Below are 21,026 nucleotides of genomic sequence, written 5' to 3'. Positions count from 1 at the left end.
AATAATATCTCACATACACTAACGCCACATATAAGATCCATATCAGTTAATAAATATTTTGACAAAACGGCGCCAATCCGTAAGCAGCGTAATGACGTCATCCTAAGTAAACAAATCATTCATAAACAAGCTGACGTTATTTCATACATACAAGAATGATAAATGGGGCACTGATGTAAAAACAATACGACGTAAGTTTTAATTGTTGAAAACTTGATAAAATAACGTTTTTTTTCTTATTATTTCTATTGTTTAATAATTTCTATATCTTCGCAACAGTAGAGTGCGAAAATCGAACAGCGTTATACGAAAACGGGCACCGGAAGTTATTTCCGCTTGAAAAATAACATTAGTTATTTTCCTTATTTTATCGTGTTAGAATCGAAATAACATCGGTCTGAGAGGTGTATATCGGCTATTTAACACCGGTTTTGTCGTTTTGATGCGACAAAATTCCTGCGCATCAAAACTCCAAACCGGTGTTAAATAGCCGATATACACCTCTCAGGCCGATGTTATTTCTTAAATATATTACAATAGTGTGCACACAACATTATCACAGAAAAACAAATATATGTATACCTCCCCTCCTGTCTGAAATGTTTTATTATAGATAGATGATACAATGATCAAAAATTGATAATATAGATGTATCATACTAAAATTACTTATACACTTGGTTGAATTACAGTGGACACAGGAAATATGGATAAGTTAATATTCTTTTTGCCTGAATCAACAAATACTTAAATTATAGAATTCCTTTAAAATAGACTTTAAAGTATTCAAGTATAATCCTGGGAACGTATTTCTTTGTGTGCTCTCCCTTTTATGATAAATATTCATGATGCAGTAAACTTTAATTAAGTCATAATGTGTACTTGCATAATGCTAAATTCACAATCTGAAAGTACGTATTAAGTACATGTACACTACATGTATAATTTTCTACAATCCATGTATACAATCTATACATATATCTATTTATCAGAAATACTGAAAAATATATGACTTCATATAAATGATTGTAGTGGAAATGTAAAAAAAAGGAAATTTTTCTCACAAAACAAGGAAACTGGTACAATTGTCTGTAAAATGTTATGGTTCTAAGGTGAAATGACTATCATATAATTTACTTACTGAGTAGTAATGATAGTTAGTACTTCTCCAGCTTTAAAATTAAGATCACCCTTCTCTTTACTGGAAAAGTCACATATGGCTTCAAATAATCGACCCTGCACAAACAAAAAAATTATTTTATTACACATATACTTCTGTATCTTCAATTTTTTCAACACACTATATCAGGCAATTATTTCTTTTAACAAGAGCTGTCCGTAAAACAGCAAGCTCAACTATACTCAGTGCTCGACAGGGGGCACAACTCTGTAAAAAGGGGACTTAGAGTTATGGTACCTGTGATCATCACCTTAGATAATCACAAAAACAAACGTGTGAAGTTTCAATCCATTCCCTTCAGTAGTTTTGGAGATACCAACTTGCACACAAAATCTTAATCATTATGTGATGCAAATGCCAGGGTGAGAAATTATCTCTCCCTGTTCTTTGGTTTAAATAAATACATGTGTAATTCAACAACAATAAAAGAAAGTTTATTTTACAGTCACTTCAAGAAACTACAAGAATTCATAACTCAATAAACTAAGAATAAGTTGATAAAGAGAGTGGTTTGCATCTTTTTTCAATCCAATTTATACAAACATGAAAGTTTTAAACATTTTTATTTCACTTATTACTATGTAATAGATAATAAGCCACTGGCTAATTTACTGATAAGGCACCAATCCAATACCAGTTTTAAGAAATAAGGACTTCAATGAAATCAATTTCAGATCAGACATTAGTAAACTTTGTTTCTGATATTCATAGACAAGAATTATTTTCATAACATCAGCATTAGAATCTTTTACTGTCACAATGTGAAAAATTGAGCAAAACCACTTAACATATGTATGTACTGGAAAAAAAAGTTTCTAATGGTATTAAAGGGACTACTTTTTTAGGACGTGTTTCTTCCTCATCATCTTCTTCCTCTTCTGTTTCCTCCTCTTCAACTTCCTCCTCACCTACTGTTTCTTCTTCTTCAACTTCTTCAATCTCTTCCTCATCATCTTCATCTGGTTTACCTTTTTCTGTCTTTGATACTTTAAAAAAAAAAAAAGTATTATAATAGAAAGTTGTGATCAATTTTCTTTAAAATAGTGTTAAGCATCTGAAGATTTTGACTTGAACCATTCATTTTCCATGTAGTTTAACCAACAAGAAAGTTCATGTCCTATTTTTTTATCCTGCTACTGTTTATTTTATCAGCTGGATAAAACCTTGCCGAATAATCTTATCTATCTCCAGTCCTTACTTCATATGATGAAGTCACATGGTTAGCAGCAAAACAAAACTACATACAGACACTGTTTTTTACTTTGTGATAAATAGTTTTCAAGATAAGCAGAAACTATTCTGACATTTAAGACCCTGGTGACCTTGATCTTTGAAATAGAGACCCCAAAATCATAGGGGTCATCTACTAGTTATGACCAATTACTATGTGAAATATGAAGACTTTTTCAATATATAGAGGTCCGTTTTTCAATATAGACTACTTGTCCACAAATACTGGCAAGTCTTGAAAGCAGGCTTAAAAATGACTTTCTAATTATGTGCTTAACTGTTTCTTCAATGACATCAAAAACAATATATTTTTCTAAAAAATCTCTCTTTAACTTTCTTAGGTGTCTCCAAATGTTCCCCAGCAGTCTCATCACCTTCTTTATCATCATCCTCTTCCTCTTCTTCCTCTTCTCCTACCTCCTCCTCCTCCTCTTCTACCTCCTCCTCATCATCGTCATCATCATCATCTTTTTCATCTTCATCACCTTCTCCTAATTCCCTTTTTAACTCTCTGATGAAGATTTAAATTTAATGTTATTTTAAAAACAAAATATACTTGTACATCAATAGAAATGGCATCTACATTATATTGTTATACAGTCTTATATATAACTACATAACTAAGTAACTACTTCCCCAGTAAACTTAAGGGTTGCAGTACCAGTCCCCAATCTGGGCCATTTTCTGGAAGAGGTTTTGATAATTATGATGTAATCCCTAATCAAAAGCATTTTTCACTCAGGAAGCCACAGGGGGTAAACAATTAATCTTTTAATTGATCAAAATTATTGCTGATAATTGTTTGTTGGAAGGGGAATGTAGATATACCAATAAAAGGATTAGTGTCACCATTGCAATGCTGTTAGGGGATTATCGTTCGTTATAAGCGTTCTAGACTAGTTTATAAAAGCTTGACAATAAAATTACATAAAAATGTAATATTTCTTGCTTCAAAGTAGATTATCTTAGATTTTTTTTTACCGGGACATAAATCATCTCCGGGACAGACACCTTATTTCCGGGACTGTCCTGGACATCCGGGACGTTATGGTATGTATGCCTCAAAATAATACAATATTTTCAAAAAGCTTTTAATTGCATGTCTAATAAATATGTCCAAAATTTACATACAAGTCAAGAAAAAATGTCTTGGGAACTAACAAAGGTAACTCTTATTTTGAAGCTGTGAAAGTTTGAGAATAAAGGAAAGTGAAAAGGAAAAAAGGTCAAGTATAATGTTTCAGGTGAAATTAACATAAAAATTGTCGTCTGCATCCAGCAGGGATATATCCATACCTCTTTATCTTTATCTCTATACAACAAAAACAACATTAATTAACAACGGTTCAAAATAGTGTGGATAGTTTGAGTATCTTATAAACGAAACTGTCGGTAGGACAGCAATGCTCGACTATTCTTAGTGCTTGATAGTAAAAGAGCCTTGATAATGTAAAATTTTCTGAGTTAATAACAAAAGGACAAATGTTTTCTTTAAATCCATGTTACAGTTACAGGCCTTGGAGAGAGTCCTATTATACTCTCAAAGAAGAGTATAAAATTTCAACTTGTTTCAATAGAATATGAAAATATCTGAGGTGGTGTGCAAACCTAAATGTAAAAGGGGCATAATTCTGTCCAAATGCTTGATACAGTTACCTCCTCCTGTCTACAGTTTTGGGTTATAATGGTGTGAACAAGTGTGCAAAGTTTCAAAGCCATATGTCAATGGACTTTGCAAATATTTGAGGTATTACAAAAACTTTAATGTAAATACTAAGTCATAAAAGGGGCATAATTCTGTCAAAATGCTTGGTACAGTTACCTCCTCCTGTCTACAGATTGGGTTCATGATGGTGAACAAGTGTGCAAAGTTTCAAAGCCATATGTCAATGGACTTTAAAAATATTTGAGGTATTACAAAAACTTTAACATAAATTCTAAGTTGAAAAAGGGGCATAATTCTGTTAAAATGCTTGATACAGTCACCTCTTCCTGTCTACAGGTTGGGGTCATGATGGTTAACAAGTGTGCAAAGTTTCAAAGCCATATGTCAATGGACTTTGAAAATATTTGAGGTATTACAAAAACTTTAACATAAGTGGTTACGCCAACACCGACCCCGACACTCGGGTGACTACAATAGCTCTAATTATTCTTATCGAATAGTCCAGCTAAAAAGTTATTGAAATAATTCTACATGCAAACCATTTGGAATGACTGAATTTTGGAGAAAAAAAACAACAACAAAAAATTGTTGAATTTAAGAACATGCATAGTTACATTAATATGACAACACAACTTTTACTCAATGGACCATAAATTACCACAATCTTGATGGATTTGAATGAAAACACAAAACTAATATTAGGGTACGGAATTTTGTAATCCTTTCTTCAGTTTAAATTTGGTCAACCGTAAGATATTCATTACATTTTGTACATATATATTTAACAAAAATAGATAAAACACATAAGATGTAAAAAAAATTATTAATGCTGATTTTCCAGTCATTTTTACTGAAAAATTTAAGTGCCGATTTTATCTTCTGCTGTGGGGTAAAAAGACCGTGTTTTGTATACCTCATTCAGGACCTCAAAGCAGTACCAGTAGGCAGTTTCCATTTTCATACATAATTTTTGTTGTTTTGTAAAGTCTTTGAACTGAACTTTGTTTAGGTGGTTCACTTTTTAAAATATACAGGAAGATAATGAAGATATTGCAAAAAAATGTGTGATTTAGTGTCGGAGTTATCTCTCCAACTAAAATGTTTTAAATGTTGATGCTCCCTAACTTTAGACCTGACATAAAAATGAAACTGAATGTGGAATTAGAAACAATTAATAGTATGACATCATAAACTAGCATGAATAAAAGAATAAGAAGATAGTTACACAATTTACTCGTGTTTTTTTTTTAATTTTCTTTCTTTTCTAGAATTAATTCCAAAAGGAATGATGAAAAACCATAGAATCAGCACTTGTAATTTTGTTTTTCAAAAAGAAATTCACCCCTACCTTTTAGGTTTTTTATTTTTACTCTTTTTCTCTGTGCCTTCATCACCTTCCTCTTCCTCATCTTCATCTTCTTCATTATCTTCATCTTCTACATAAGTAAAATACAACTTCAATATTGGCTGTATGTCAGTTTTAACCCTAAACCAGTTGAATTTGTATAATGAATATGAATATGGAACAGTCTATTCCAGGTTAAATGGATTTCATTAAGTACAGTTCGATTATACGCGGTGTAAATTCCAATATACAAGCACATTTTAACTGCCAATTAAATAATATTTACCAAAATAGAGTTATGTGAAATATTCTCATCAGTATTGACTCGTCAAAGCTTGATATCAATTACAAAAAATAGTTTTCAACAGACTACTCCTTTTCTCTTGTTTAGATTTGTTAGGTACCAAAGCAAATACGTCATTTTTTTATGTGACGTCATGTTGTGGTGAAGGGGTATCCTAAAGGGAATCTTGTTTAGACGTTTCATTTGAAACAGCAATAATTTATTTTATCGTAGTCTTACTCGACAGAGAAAGGGTAATAAAATCATTATTTTGGTTTTAGAGTGAAATATGTGGATATATTACCTGCCAAGATAAAATAAAATCTTAGCAGGTAATATATCCACTTATCACATAAACTGCGGCGCAGGAGTGTAATAAAGCCATTTAATAAAAACGATATTACACTAGACGATATTACACTAGTGTAATAACACTTTGACGTCACGTCATTTGCACTATAAACATAGCGTTAAAGCGCGCTAATGTTAGCGTTACACTATAGGCGCGTCAAAGAAAAATGACTCTTGTTAACAGTTTACCGTTCTTATTTTATATATGTAATAAATAGAATATTATATTCGTGTAGATTCAATACTATATTTATTGAACTCATTGAATAAAACAATATTATGCTCGCCAGAGGCTCGCATAATATGATTTTATTCAACTCGTTCAATAAATTTAGTATTACACCTACACTCATTTAATATCCTCTATATACATCACTCCAAAACCAAAATAACATATAATATCACCAAACCTGGAATTATGGCTGTGAGGATGTCTAAAATGAACAAAAACTCTTTTTCTCTTACCTTCATCTGATTGTTGAACATCTTTGTATTTATTGAACATCTAAAAAAGGAAAACAAAAATAAAATGTAACAAAATTCATTATACTTTATTATCTTATGCCTTCAATTCTCAAGTCTGAGATTTCAAGTGTGAAATACATTGTTTGGTATCACATATATTAATATACACAAAATAAATTGTTCTAGCAAAGAATATTATTAGTTATCATTTTTAAAATGTTCATAATGAATCATTAAGAACCTCTTTCAAAGAAAATATCCATAATTAAGATATGTAGAAAATGTACCCATTTTTAGACCTTTCCACTTTAAAACCATAAAAAGACTGCTGGGATAACACACAGGTTGAGTGCAATGATATAAGCTTTAGTATGATAAAGAATGGTTTACAAACCTTGAGATATGTAGATGGTACAGAGCCTTTCTCCCCTTTCTCATTTTCTGCCTCCCACCAACCATCTTCTCTGTAAAATATAAAATAAACATGGATAAAACATAGAGCGCGTGTGGGTATTACCGAACGTGCGTGTATTTCCGAACACAATTTTTTTTCCACCATAACCTTCTTAATGTTCTTCTTATAAGGCAGTGACATCAGAAACATGATGTCACTTCCTTTCCCGACATATCTGTAATATTGCCAACGTGATACTTGACAAAGCAAAGATTTCCAAGACTAAAATACTACTACGCTTGACAAGTATGTATTCCGTTACAAATATTCTAATTTTAGATACTTGACGTCATAAGGTTATCTGGTCACGTGATTTTGATAAGTCACATGTTTCTTGTTATTTGTGAAACTAATACATGTACTGTGATATGGGAAATAACTCAATATGTCACTTAGATATTTATTTACTGAGTTATTTGCATGTTCGGAATTACAAGCAGTTAAATTTTGTCATGTGTGTATTACCGAACGCAATGCTTACACTGATTAAAACAACACAGTTATCATTATTATAGCGTTATAAATTTATCTAAATACAAAATAAATAATTTCATACATCTAAATAAATAAAATAAATTAATTAATTAAGCAATTATCAATCAATTGATTAAAATAAATAAATAAATAAATAAATAAATAAATTAATTAATTGATTAATTAATTAATTAATGCTTTCATTCAACCAATCAAAAAGATATATAGAAAAATAAATAAATGAATAAGTAAATATAAAAATAGAATAACAAATGAATAGATAAACAAATAAATAGCTCTAGAGAAAGAAAAAAATGATCAGACAGACATAGACAATTTCTTTTTATGAATGAGCAGGGAGAAAAAACGCAAAACGAGAGCGTAATTGAGCAGAATTAAAATGCTTGACCATGTAGCTGAATTAGATCGTTTAAACTCTGTTAGTTGAAACCAAGCATCAAAAAAGGATGGGATTCCATAGTCCACCCCTCACAATACTGTCCCGGTCATAAGTTGGCCAGTTCTAACTAAAGTCTGAGGATAGACGTATTGTAGAATTGGTCATGCACGTCATGTCTCAATTATCGGCTATGGAGGCACAAGACTAGAGCTTGCACACACTTGAACTTGAAAATACTTTATGGTGAAAGTCCCTGAACAGCTTTCGTGAAAACAAATCTAGCAGATCTTGGCTGGAGGGTTACTTTCGCCGCAACCCTGAACTGACTCTTCGTACAACCATTCAGCTTGGAAAAGAGAAAGGGGGAGAGAGAGAGATCGATCGATTGTTTCCCAGAAAAGGTTAAAAGATTAAAAGATTGTTTTCTGAGTTCAAACACTACCTTAGGGAGGAGTTAAAAGATACAGATTTACGTAGATTTCACATTACCTGAGTATCTGACAAGTACCTCTTTTGAGTACAAATATTGTTAAGATCACATGGTCAGCTGTTATTGAATGAAAATTAATTTGTCTTTAAATTATTTAATATTTACACATTTGAACACGTAATATAACATGTTATCTATGTCTCTGGTAATACATTGTTCAATAGTGAATACTTGCGAAACATTAATGCTTACATCAATAGTGAAATGATTTGTTTTTAATTTATCTATATTTCAGGTGAAGATTAACGTTTTTTTAAAAAAGTTGGCAGTGTTCGGAAATACACGCATGTGTGTTCGGTATTACACGCATATGGTCGGTAATAGAAGCAGTCAGGTCTAATATATGAAATGTCATAACTCTTTAGATAATGTGCGTAGATAAGTGTTTCTTGCATGTAAATGTAAAGGAAAACTCATATTCGTCAAATGTCAATTGAAAATCGTGATTACTGCGTGTATTACCGAATACTACTTATTTCACCTTAAGTGTTCGGTAATACCCACACCCGCTCTAGCACTTAACCGTGAAAAAATAAAACTCACTGAAATTCTCGTTTCGAAAGTCTAAAATATAGATCTTAATGTACTGATCTTTAAAATTTTGATTTCTCTTCCTACAATTATAACTTATATAGCATTTACACATTTCAAATGTCTTAGATATTTTTATCACTTAAACACAGTATAAAACTAAAATTGAGTATGTTTAACCACAATAATAACAAATCAGGAAAAGTAATTTTTTGACAGAAAAGTACAATAAATTTGTGCCTTAAAAGTAGTGCTTATCATTGGGTTTTTTTTGCATGGAAAACTTGTCATACTGAACAAGTCAGTAGTTTTTTAGCTCACCTGTCACAAAGTGACAGGGTGAGCTTTTGTGATCGCTTTTCGTCCGGCATACGCCCGGCGTCCGTAAACTTTTACTTTAAATGACATCTCCTCATAAACCACTAGGCCAATTTCATCCAAACTTCACAGGAATGTTCCTTTGGTGGTCACCTTTAAAAATTGTTCAAAGAATTTAATTCCATGCAGAACTCTGGTTGCCATGGCAACCGAAAGAAAAAACCTTTAAATATCTTCTTTTAAACAACCCTAAGAGCAAGAGCTTAGATATTTGGCATGAAACATCTTCTAGTGAGTGTCTACAAAGTTTGTTCAAATAAAAGCCCTGGGGACAAAATTGGCCCCGCCCCAGGGGGTCATTGATTTTCCCTATATGCATATAGTAAAAACTTAAAAAATCTTCTTTTAAAGAACCCAAAGAGCTAGAGCTAAGATATTTAGCATGAAACATGTTCTAATGAGTGTCTACCAAGTTTGTTCAAATAAAAGCCCTGGGGTCAAAATTGGCCCCGCCCCAGGGGGTCATTCAAAATCTTCTTTTAAAGAACTCAAAGAGCTAGAGCTAAGATATTTAGCATCAAACATGTTCTAATAGGTGTCTACCAAGTTTGTTCAAATAAAAGCCCTGGGGTCAAAATTGGCCCCGCCCCGGGGGTCATTGATTTTCCTTATATGTGTATAGCAAAAACTTAAAAAATCTTCTTTGAAAAAACCCAAATAGCTAAAGTTTAGATATTAAGCATGAAACATTTCTAGTGAGTGTCTACAAAGTTTGTTCAAATAAAAGACCTGGGGTCAAAATTGCCCCCCCCCCCCCCCCGGGGTCATTGATTTTCCTTATATGTGTATAGCAAAAACTTAAAATCTTCTTTGAAAAAACCCAAATAGCTAGAGTTTAGATATTAAGCATGAAACATCTTCTAGTAAGTGTCTACAAAGTTTGTTCAAATAAAAGCCCTGGGGTCAAAACTGGCCCCGCCCCAGGGGTGTCATTGTTTTTAACTATATGTGTATAGTAAAAACTTTAAAAAATCTTCTTTTAAAAAGCCCAATGAGCTAGAGCTTAGATAATTAGCATGAAACACCTTCTTATGGGTGTCTACCAAATCTGCCATCCGGTTTAAGAGGAGTTGCGTTCACAAAATTTCTATATAGTATATAATGAAAAAATCAACAAAGTGCCATAATTCTGTTAAATTTGGTTGCAGCAAAAATTCCTTCCTTTACTACCATCTACACATTAAGGTTGTTCATCCCTGTAAGTTTAAGCAAAATCTGTCATCCGGTTTAAGAGGAGTTGCGTTCACAAAATTTCTACATAGTATATAGTGAAAAAATCAACAAAGGGCCATAATTCTGTAAAATTTGGTCGCAGCAAAAATTCCTTCCTTTGCTGTTATCTACACCTTAAGGTTGTTCATCCCTGTAAGTTTAAGCAAAATCTGCCATCCGGTTTAAGAGGAGTTGCGTTCACAAAATTTCTACATAGTATAGAGTGAAAAAATCAACAAAGGGCCATAATTCTGTTAAATTTGGTCGAAGCAAAAATTCCTTCCTTTACTACCATCTACACATTAAGGTTGTTCATCCCTGGAAGTTTAAGCAAAATCTGCCATCCGGTTTAAGAGGAGTTGCATTCACAAAATTTCTACATAGTATATAGTGAAAAGATCAACAAAGGGCCATAATTCTGTAAAATTTGGTCGCAGCGAAAATTCCTTCCTTTGCTGCCATCTACACCTTAAGGTTGTTCATCCCTGTAAGTTTAAGCAAAATCTGCCATCCGGTTTAAAAGATGCTGTGTTCACAAAATTTCTACATAGTATATAGTGAAAAAATCAACAAAGGGCCATAATTCTGTTAAATTTGATCGCAGCAAAAATTCCTTCCTTTACTGCCATCTACACCTTAAGGTTGTTCATCCCTGTAAGTTTAAGCAAAATCTGCCATCCGGTTTAAGAGGAGTTGCGTTCACAAAATTTCTACATAGTATATAGTGAAAAAATCAACAAAGGGCCATAATTCTGTTAAATTTGGTCGCAGCAAAAATTCCTTCCTTTACTACCATCTACACATTAAGGTTGTTCATCCCTGGAAGTTTAAGCAAAATCTGCCATCCGGTTTAAGAGGAGTTGCATTCACAAAATTTCTACATAGTATATAGTGAAAAAAATCAACAAAGGGCCATAATTCTGTAAAATTTGGTCGCAGCGAAAATTCCTTCCTTTACTGCCATCTACACCTTAAGGTTGTTCATCCCTGTAAGTTTAAGCAAAATCTGCCATCCGGTTTAAGAGGAGTTGCGTTCACAAAATTTCTACATAGTATATAGTGAAAAAATCAACAAAGGGCCATAATTCTGTTAAATTTGATCGCAGCGAAAATTCCTTCCTTTACTGCCATCTACACCTTAAGGTTGTTCATCCCTGTAAGTTTAAGCAAAATCTGCCATCCGGTTTAAGAGGAGTTGCGTTCACAAAATTTCTACATAGTATATAGTGAAAAAATCAACAAAGGGCCATAATTCTGTTAAATTTGGTCGCAGCGAAAATTCCTTCCTTTACTACCATCTACACATTAAGGTTGTTCATCCCTGTAAGTTTAAGCAAAATCTGCCATCCGGTTTAAGAGGAGTTGCGTTCACAAGATTTCGGGACGTACGGACGGACTGACGGATGGACTGACTGAATGACGGACAGACGGACGGACAAGTGCAACGCTATATGCTCCCACATTGTGGGGGCATAAAAATGGGGTAAATATGACCTCATTTCACAGCTTAACATGTATAATTTCTTTTGTTTATTACAAAAGCACAAATAATAAAGATCAAGAAAAAAAAGGAAATTTTTACCAATGCCAACAGGTCAGGTGACAACTATACCCATACCCCTTTTTATTAAAAAAAAAGAAGACCTTTACAACCAATTTGATTTATTAAAACATTCAAGATTTCAAGACCTAAACTGACCATAAGATAGAGTGTTGTCAAAATTGTGTGAATAAGCCAGCATGTTTGACAGTCACACCTAGTGACCTAACTAGAGAAATCATAGCACTGCAATTACAACAAACAGTGCTCAGAAGATTGACCCTTATTATAAATTAATGGACTTATCAAGTTTTGAATTTGGAAAACTCCTTTTAAAGCTTCAGAAATTTCAGTAACAACATACTAAAACCGAGTGTTTTTTGTTTGTTTGTTTTTTGGTTCGAGTTTCTCCATGCATTAACACTATAAAGGTCATATGGCGACTTTCAAGGATTACTTGTTGAGGAAGACCTCAGGTGCCCTTCTATGAATTGAGTAATCAACAGTATAGAGCCAGGTCGAATGGCATAAAGTTAAAGATTGATCTGAATCGGTACTGTAGGTATAGGTCTATTTTCATAACATATGGTTACAACTTCTATAGACAGATATGTTAACTGAAACCCTGTTCTACAGTTTTATAGCTACAACCAAACACATTATTAGCCATGTTTTTTACAAAGAAATATATTACAATAGTTATTATATTATAAATCATAATTTAAAATGTGCACATAACATTATCACAGAAAAACAAATATATGTATACCTCCCCTCCTGTCTGAAATGTTTTATAGATGGATGATACAATGATGAAAAATTGATAATATAGATGTATTATACTAAAATTACTAATACACTTGGTTGAATTACAGTGGACACAGTAAATATGGATAAGTTAATATTCTTTTTGCCTGAATCAACAAATACTTAAATTATAGAATTCCTTTAAAATAGACTTTAAAGTATTCAAGTATAATCCTGGGAAAGTATTTCTTTGTGTGCTCTCCCTTTTATGATAAATATTCATGATGCAGTAAACTTTAATTAAGTCATAACATGTACTTGCATAATGCTAAATTCACAATCTGAAAGTACGTATTAAGTACATGTACACTACATGTATAATTTTCTACAATCCATGTATACAATCTATACATATATCTATTTATCAGAAATACTGAAAAATATATGACTACATATAAAATAATGATTGTAGTGGAAATGTAAAAAAAAGGGAAATTTTTCTCACAAAACAAGGAAACTGGTACAATTGTCTGTAAAATGTTATGGTTCTAAGGTGAAATGACTATCAAATAATTTACTTACTGAGTAGTAATGATAGTTAGTACTTCTCCAGCTTTAAAATTAAGATCACCCTTCTCTATACTGGAAAAGTCACATATTGCTTCAAATAATCGACCCTGCACAAACAAAAAAATTATATTTTATTACACATATACTTCTGTATCTTCAATTTTTTCAACACACTATATCAGGCAATTATTTCTTTTGTTAACAAGTCATTTAGAGCTGTCCATAAAACAGCAAGCTCAACTATACTCAGTGCTTGACAGGGGGCACAACTCTGTAAAAAGGGGACTTAGAGTTATGGTACCTGTGATCATCACCTTAGATAATCACAAGTTTCAATCCATTCCCTTCAGTAGTTTTGGAGATACCAACTTGCACACAAAATCTTAATCATTATGTGATGCAAATGCCAGGGTGAGAAATTATCTCTCCCTGTTCTTCAAATAGTCGGCTTAAAATAAATACATGTGTAATTCAACAACAATAAAAGAAAGTTTATTTTACAGTCACTTCAAGAAACTACAAGAATTCAATTCAACTCACATAACTCAATAAACTAAGAATAAGTTGATAAAGAGAGTGGTTTGCATCTTTTTTCAATCCAATTTATACAAACATGAAAGTTTTAAACATTTTTATTTCACTAATTACTATGTAATAGAAAATAAGCCACTGGCTAATTTAATGATAAGGCACCAATCCAATACCAGTTTTAAGAAATCAGGACTTCAATGAAATCAATTTCAGATCACACATTAGTAAACTTTGTTTCTGATATTCATAGACAAGAATTATTTTCATAACACCAGCGTTAGAACCTTTTACTGTCACAATGTGAAAAATTGAGCAAAACCACTTAACATATGTATGTACTGCAAAAAAAAAGTTTCTAATGGTATTATTTAAATATTAAAGGGACTCATCTGAGGTTTTTAGACATGAAGGGACTGGAAACACAAATTTTCATATCATTCCCTCCCCTAGATTTTCCAGAATTGTCATTTTTATTGTGCAAAATGACCCTAAAATCAGGATTGCATAAAAAATCGATAATCAATACAGTTCTGAGTATATTTCTTTGTTATCCTTTGCAGATATTTCTATTTTAAGTGTTTCTCTTGAATTATGCCATTCATGAAATGTGTATAAAACTTGACAACAGTTTGTACTTGGTCTTCAGAAATGTAGCAAGGTAAATATTCTTATTACGCGGAAAGTCCGAGCGGGGCCAAAGGCCCCGCGAGGGCTGTAGCGCTCTTAGATAACATGTATGACGCGTATCAGTTCAAATGAAATCAAATTCAAACTAAATGAAAATTTCAAAAAAATATATATCCTATACCTAATAAGCTGTGAAAAAATCCTTAGTTAACTGGGCGCCGCCATTTTGAAATCCTTTTGAGCTAAATATAGATATCACAGCGCTTTTAATGAGCGTCTACATAATTCAGACTATTGCTAGCAGACGCATGCTAAGTAACACATCCGGTGAAAGAATGATGTACAAAATCAGAAAATAAACCTGCATTTCATTGATAAGAATTAAAGTAACAATTATAAATATAAAAAGTTACTTTAACATATCCTTTTTGATAAATTAGCACATTAAAAATAACGTTAAAACAACAACTGTGATTAGAGATTAACAAAAATGGCGGACGGGATTTTCCAAACGCCGACACATGCACAGTGGTCCCCTTTACGTTCGGAGGTTTTTCGGAATATTCCGAGCGCTCCGATGATAGGTTGAACACCATCAATTTATTCGTTTTGTTTATGGTACAAAATACCTTCAAGAAAGATCTGGTTTACATGTACACTAAATATGTAAGGCTAAAATCATAATTCATAAGAGCTTTCCGCGCCATAGGCAGTCTATGCGAAAGTCAATTTTTTTTTCAGGCCACAAGGACCGGCACCATTAGGTTTATTTCCGGCCCGAATGATTTTTTTCCGGCCCGGACATTTCAAGCATTAAATCAAACTAAAAATACGGGATCGGTTTACAATAAAAAATCCTGAAATCACATTACAGTAACATATTTTATTGTTTATTCTTATTCATTTTATTATCAGGTTATTGTTGTTCATCTGCAAACATTGATATTTTTTTGGAGTTTAGCTCTTCATCCTGGAAATCACTAAAGTAGTCACTGTCATCATCATAGTCTAAATCTATGTCTGAGTCTAAATCTGACTCAGAGTCACTCGCAGATTGTTCAATATGAATTTCTTTTTGCTGCATCTCTGCGATGATAACTTGATCATCTTGTTCCTGAACATCTGAATTTTCTAGGGCACTTTCGGTTGCTCTGGAAACAGTACTCTCTGGCTCTAGGGTGACATTATCCTTGAGATTCTTTGGGGTACGGAAGTAGTTCAGCCTTCTACCAGCCCTTGGTTTCAAACTATTACCCTGAATATGAAATCAATTTTCATTAAATCAATAAAATTTATTCAAGCACTGAATATTGACATTTTAATTTCTTTTTTATTTTATAACCTGTGTAAATATATTTCAACAAATAATTTGAATTGCACAGAAATAGATGTGCTATATCATAATTTTACAAAGTTATCAGTCATGTTATTTCTTAATTTATTAAATTTCAAGCTTACCAGCCACAGGTCTAGAGAGGGTTCATGGTTGAATAATTCAATACTTAGGCTATTAAGCTTCACTTGCATCAATGTATACAGTGTGCCTTGCTTCAATCTAAGTCTGCGATGGGTCTTTAAAAGCTTTAGCTGTGAGAATTAATGTTGTCTCACAAGGCACACTGGTTGGTGGAAGGCTGAAGAGTATGTCAATAAGCTTATAGAGCTGACAAAACTCCTCTTCATTTGCATGGAGGTCTGCCAATGTCATTGATGTCAAAGAGTCTCCATGTCTGAAATAAACAGTTATTACGGTGCAATTATTAAATATTTGATATAGTTAACATTCTTAAAAATTTTAGTTATGCACATTTAAAAGTTATTTATTGATCAATCAATGACATCTTTACACAAACATTTATATTAAAAAAAATAATTTATTGATTAATTATCTTTCAGGTAAGAAGTAAATCAAAGTGAAGCACAAAAGCAACACCTATTGTATTGTAAAAAGTTTGAATATCAACCTTTTCTTCATTATCTTCTTGAAAGATATCCACTGTAGGCTGACAGTATCTGCAGAAAATTCCCCATCAGAAGTCTTAAGGAATGTCGCATAATGCTGGGCAGCCATTGTGACTTCTTCATTTCCAAATGCTGCATTGTAAAATATGGATGGTTATGATTAAGTTAGTTTAAACAGATGTCATCAAATTTAAAAGGACAGGAGATAATAGTTTTTCTGAAATATTTTATTCAATTTACTGTTAGGTTTTAAATTTATCAAATAATTTGCATTTTGTACTGTACAAAAACAAAGCACCCATAAATTATCATTTTGTTTTTGGAGATAAAAATCATATCAAGTTTGTTTGTTAACTGAATAAACAAAAAAAACACCAACTTTCAATCTGAAAAACAAGAGGCAACAAAAATGAAAATCAACAGCAACAACAACAACAATTTGTTTTAACCTTCGAATAACACATCATTGTGTGTCGGCCAACTTTTTGTCCTTAGGATTTTGGTTGCTTTGACAAGCGTCATAGAATCTCTATCCAAATCAAATCTGATTTTTAATGCAGAACAAATGCCCTGAATTATATCAGATTTGTAAGACAGTGTTGGTGATGACCCTCGTAACTTGACATCTTTGTAATGGCCAGTGGTTATTAAGTCATTAATTTCGTTCATTTCCCTGTTAAGATTAAACTTATATATTTAAATAACTTGATGATAAATTATCATTTAAAGCTTTTTTAACATAATATGTAAAATCACAGAAATAGCAAAGAAAATATTTTATACTGATAATCAAATGCAGGTTACAGTACCTTGTTTCCAAACTCATAACTAGCTCCATTGTTGTTTCTATCCAAGCCATGGCATCTGCTAAGGTTATATCTTGGCGTTGCAGCTTTTCTTGCAAATTACACAGGGGCTCAAGAAGTTTCTAAAATGCATTAATGATGTGTATATCGATCAGTGCATTAATAATGTATACATATCAATCAATGTCTTATGAGATGTTGGTTTTGCCAAGAATGATGATTGAATTTGAGTGAAATTTGTATTGATTAATCTCTTCACTGAAACGGTTTAATTTCCTTCAGAAATGATTTATTTAAATATAGTTGAAATACTGTTTGTTTCAAATGTCAAAAATGTAAACCTGCATAAAAAGGGCAAAAGTTAGGACATGCTTGTCTAGCATAATCTTCACTAGCCCTTCAGCCTTGGCATTTGTGTGGCTAGCATCACTCATATGGGTGTTGTATGCATTGAAGTTTCGGAGTAGAACAGCTATGCCTTGTTTCATATGAGGAAGCCAGCGGGTACCTGTAACTTTGGGTGGCATATGGGGCTTAACTTTAATAACCTCAAATGCACTCATAAGTCCTTTTTTGTTTTTATATTGCTTTGTGTAGAAGTAGTAAACCCCAATAAGAAGTGTCATTAACTTCTCATAAAGCTTGTTTTTCTTCACAGCATCTCTAAATGCCAACTCAAGGCGGTGGCTGAAACAATGAACATTTACAAAATGCTCCCCGATATCTTGCTTCAAGAGTGTTGCCAGTCCTCCCTTGCTTCCAACCATATTTGATGCTCCATCTGATCCGAGGCCAATCATTTTATCTAAAGTATACTTTAAAAGCTGAGATGCAAAGCAAAAGAAAATGTAGAAAAAAAGTCCAGTAAAAGGGTTAGAAATGACCAAATGAGCTTGACGTAAAGAACAGGATACAGCAAACATATTTTTCATATTTATAAAAGTGCACACACAAGCATTCATAAGTAAAATGCAGTTAGAACTTTACATAAAAATGTATAGAAACAGTGATTTTATGGTTCAGGATTTGATGAAAGTTCACAATTTAATTACTGTGATATGATTTTTTTATAAGCTTTTTTATATTAGGTAGTAAGACAAGGTCTAAAACCTTTATTCAATTTAAGTGCTCCTATGGCCCCATCAACAAACTCTTAAAGATCTTTGGAGCATGTGCTTTTTGGGGAACCGATGCCAGCAAAACGTTCAATTATTTTTCCATTTAATGCAGCTCTAATATAAACACATTCCTGTTCATCACCCAACAAATCTGTTGTACCATCCATTAATAAAGAGTATGCAGGTGCTGTGTTTGTAAGTTTGGTAGTCTTGTCCCTCTCTGCATCTGCAATGTAAGATAAAAAAACAAGAGCAGACTTTGGATTCCTGTAAGTTTTTCCTAAATCAACACCATTTGCCTCAATTACATCACATAGCCAAGTGAAATCTCTGAGGGGACGGCCTTGTTTACCCAGTCCATGTGCTGCCCGAAACAAACAGGCAATTCTATGCTTCTCTGATGCCTTCATAGACAGAAGTGTCTTTCCAGCAACAGATTTTGCTTGCTGCACTGGGGTAGAATGTTTGGCCTTTTCCCTAGAAATTGCATTTACATGGCTTGTACTATTTTCATGATCAGTGATTGAGGACTTTTTCATATTTGTGCTACCTGTTATGAAGGCATTTTTTCCTTTTAAATTTGATCCGCCAGACCCCGATGTACCATAAACATTAATACAGGCAGAACATGTTATAACCCCCTTTTCCTTATCAAATTTTAACCAAGGACGCCCTATTTGCCACTCATAGTTGAACGATCGATCTACCCGTTTTTGTTCATAATCTTTCCAGCGTTTTTTAGCATCGTCCTTGGTTTCACTTTCAGTTTTCTTTCGTTTGATAGGTTGGCCGGGTTTTGCCCCTTCAACATATTTCAGTGAAAGCATATTTAATATATTTGCAATGTTTTAAATGCTAATTTAATAATATTTATAATAATATTTGTATGAAAACGAAATCACCTGATTATCGTAGCGTGACCTTCAGTGTAGAATCAAAACAAACGCGCTTAAATGCTGGGAACCGGCAAGTCATGCGGAGTGATTTCCCTTTTCAGCAATAGCATACGTCATCAAAATGTTAACTATCCGGCTATAGTCGGCCATTTAAATTATAGTGTGACGGAAAATAGCGGAAATAAAATATGCATGACGTAGCTGAGGTATGCAAATTAAGCTGTCAAAACAAAATGTTGATGACGTTATCAATAAAAAGGTCATTTATATATTTATAGCTTCTGGAATTTTTATTCGGACACGAGGACTGACGGAAAGGAAATTTATCTCGGACCGCATGATTTTTATTCGGCCATGACTGACGGACTTTCGCACAGACTGCATAGGTAGCACCTAATTTGAATTTCATATTATTATCATTTTTATTTCTGTTTTTAATAGCGAGCTCGACGAGCTGGACCGAAGGGCCTGCTCGCAAAGCGAGCTTTACGGTAACGCGAGTACCTGCTAAGTGATGGTTTTGAAAACTTTCGTCCGAAGTACCGAATTGGACACATCGCAACTTTTCGAATTTAAAAATAACGATAAAAACTGAGGAATTCTGATTGAAAACGGATGTGTAGACTGGTCACCCGCGAATTTTGTTGTGAAAACTATCTAGAATGAAAGAAAATGGTCTAACTAAGAAAATGAATCCGAACACCAATATCTTTTATTCAGTCGTTAACGCTGTACAGACGTTTAAAGTATTGTTTACGTGACGTCACAATGTAGCGCCAAACAGCACGTGCAAAACAATCAAATCAAGTACGCTATTTTAATGTCGTAAACGTTTAAAGTTTTACATTTATTTCACTTTTAATAATCTTTATTTCGCTTGAAAATTTATAGAGTGAAATAAAATAAACAAACAAAGTTTTATCAGCGTTTTCAAAACTCGTTATTCATTTAACGACAGGGGCGTAGCCATATTTAACACAGAATGTGTACACTGCATTTGAAATAAAAATGAGCGATTATTTCATACTATTTTACGTTAAAAGTACATCGAGCTCGCTTTGAGGCTATGCCTTTTTCATATTAGTCTTTAAAACATAGATCTTGACGTGCACTTTAAAATGGTTCATCATTTTACATTGTGAGCTTTTTTGTTATATGAATTCTGGCCTACTTTCACTTTGGACAGACTTGGTGAAAACAACATGGAAAACAAACATGGCTGACAAAGCAGAATCACCTTAAATTTACAACATATATTACCTGCTCGCGACGAAGATCTGCATCTTTCGTTACTTTTTCCGGAGAAATTGGTTCTTTACCCATTGCAAGAGTGGGGTAATGTCAAAAAGAATTAAAGATTATTATTTAATAAATTGACCATCCGCCATTTGTAAACAAACTTCAATGCACACCATAAAGTATCTATATTATAAGATCTGTATAATATAAAATTATAAATACAATGATAATTATAGATTTGATTATTAATTGTCAATTTTGTCAATAAGAGATTTTTAAATTAAATTAACACAGGATTTGATATAAAATCATAATGAACATCAGTAACGAACATTTCGCTCTATTAATAATTCGTCCTAAATTATATTTGCGTGTTTTTTGTTTTTATTATTAGTGAATTTTATAAAAACATCTAATTAAAAAGTTACACATTTGTTTTAAATTAAGAGACCATCGAGGATTATTCACATTCGTATGAAATATATTTGAAAATCTTTATTAATTTAAGACATGTTTCTTAATAAGCGAATCG

The 21,026-nt window shown here is 32.7% G+C and overlaps 2 protein-coding genes across 4 annotated transcripts in view; both read right to left on the bottom strand.

The window, feature by feature from the left end:
* The window catches only part of LOC132757586 (glutamic acid-rich protein-like), a 29,357-nt gene extending 8,354 nt beyond the window's left edge, over positions 1-21,003 (bottom strand). For both annotated transcript variants that reach the window (XM_060748905.1, XM_060748907.1), the window contains exons 1-8: positions 20,516-21,003; positions 13,328-13,422; positions 6,914-6,983; positions 6,520-6,559; positions 5,424-5,511; positions 2,784-2,920; positions 2,017-2,165; positions 1,141-1,235 (exon numbers count right to left, since the gene is read on the bottom strand). In XM_060748905.1, the coding sequence (XP_060604888.1) occupies positions 1,141-1,235; positions 2,017-2,165; positions 2,784-2,920; positions 5,424-5,511; positions 6,520-6,559; positions 6,914-6,983; positions 13,328-13,422; positions 20,516-20,578 (737 nt within the window). In that variant the 5' untranslated portion in view covers positions 20,579-21,003. The remainder of the gene's footprint in view (positions 1-1,140; positions 1,236-2,016; positions 2,166-2,783; positions 2,921-5,423; positions 5,512-6,519; positions 6,560-6,913; positions 6,984-13,327; positions 13,423-20,515) is intronic.
* Positions 16,061-18,345, bottom strand: LOC132757589 (uncharacterized). 2 transcript variants are annotated; one of them, XR_009629469.1, is made up of 4 exons: positions 17,583-18,345; positions 17,245-17,363; positions 16,438-16,567; positions 16,061-16,203 (listed from the first exon to the last, which is right to left on the bottom strand). XR_009629469.1 is itself a non-coding variant. In XM_060748911.1 (3 exons), the coding sequence occupies exons 1-3, from the start codon at positions 18,201-18,203 to the stop codon at positions 16,555-16,557; spliced, it is 753 nt and encodes a 250-aa protein (XP_060604894.1). In that variant the 5' UTR covers positions 18,204-18,345; the 3' UTR covers positions 16,374-16,554. The 2 variants fall into 2 exon arrangements, 1 of the variants encoding a protein (XP_060604894.1); XM_060748911.1 differs by lacking the exon at positions 16,061-16,203 and having other exon boundaries at positions 16,374-16,567.
* Positions 21,004-21,026: the final 23 nt, after the last annotated feature.

Source organism: Ruditapes philippinarum, unplaced genomic scaffold (assembly GCF_026571515.1).
Source record: "Ruditapes philippinarum isolate M1 unplaced genomic scaffold, ASM2657151v2 ctg2001_1_1_1_1, whole genome shotgun sequence".
NCBI lineage: Eukaryota > Metazoa > Mollusca > Bivalvia > Venerida > Veneridae > Ruditapes > Ruditapes philippinarum.
This window is presented reverse-complemented; position numbering and strand designations above follow the sequence as displayed.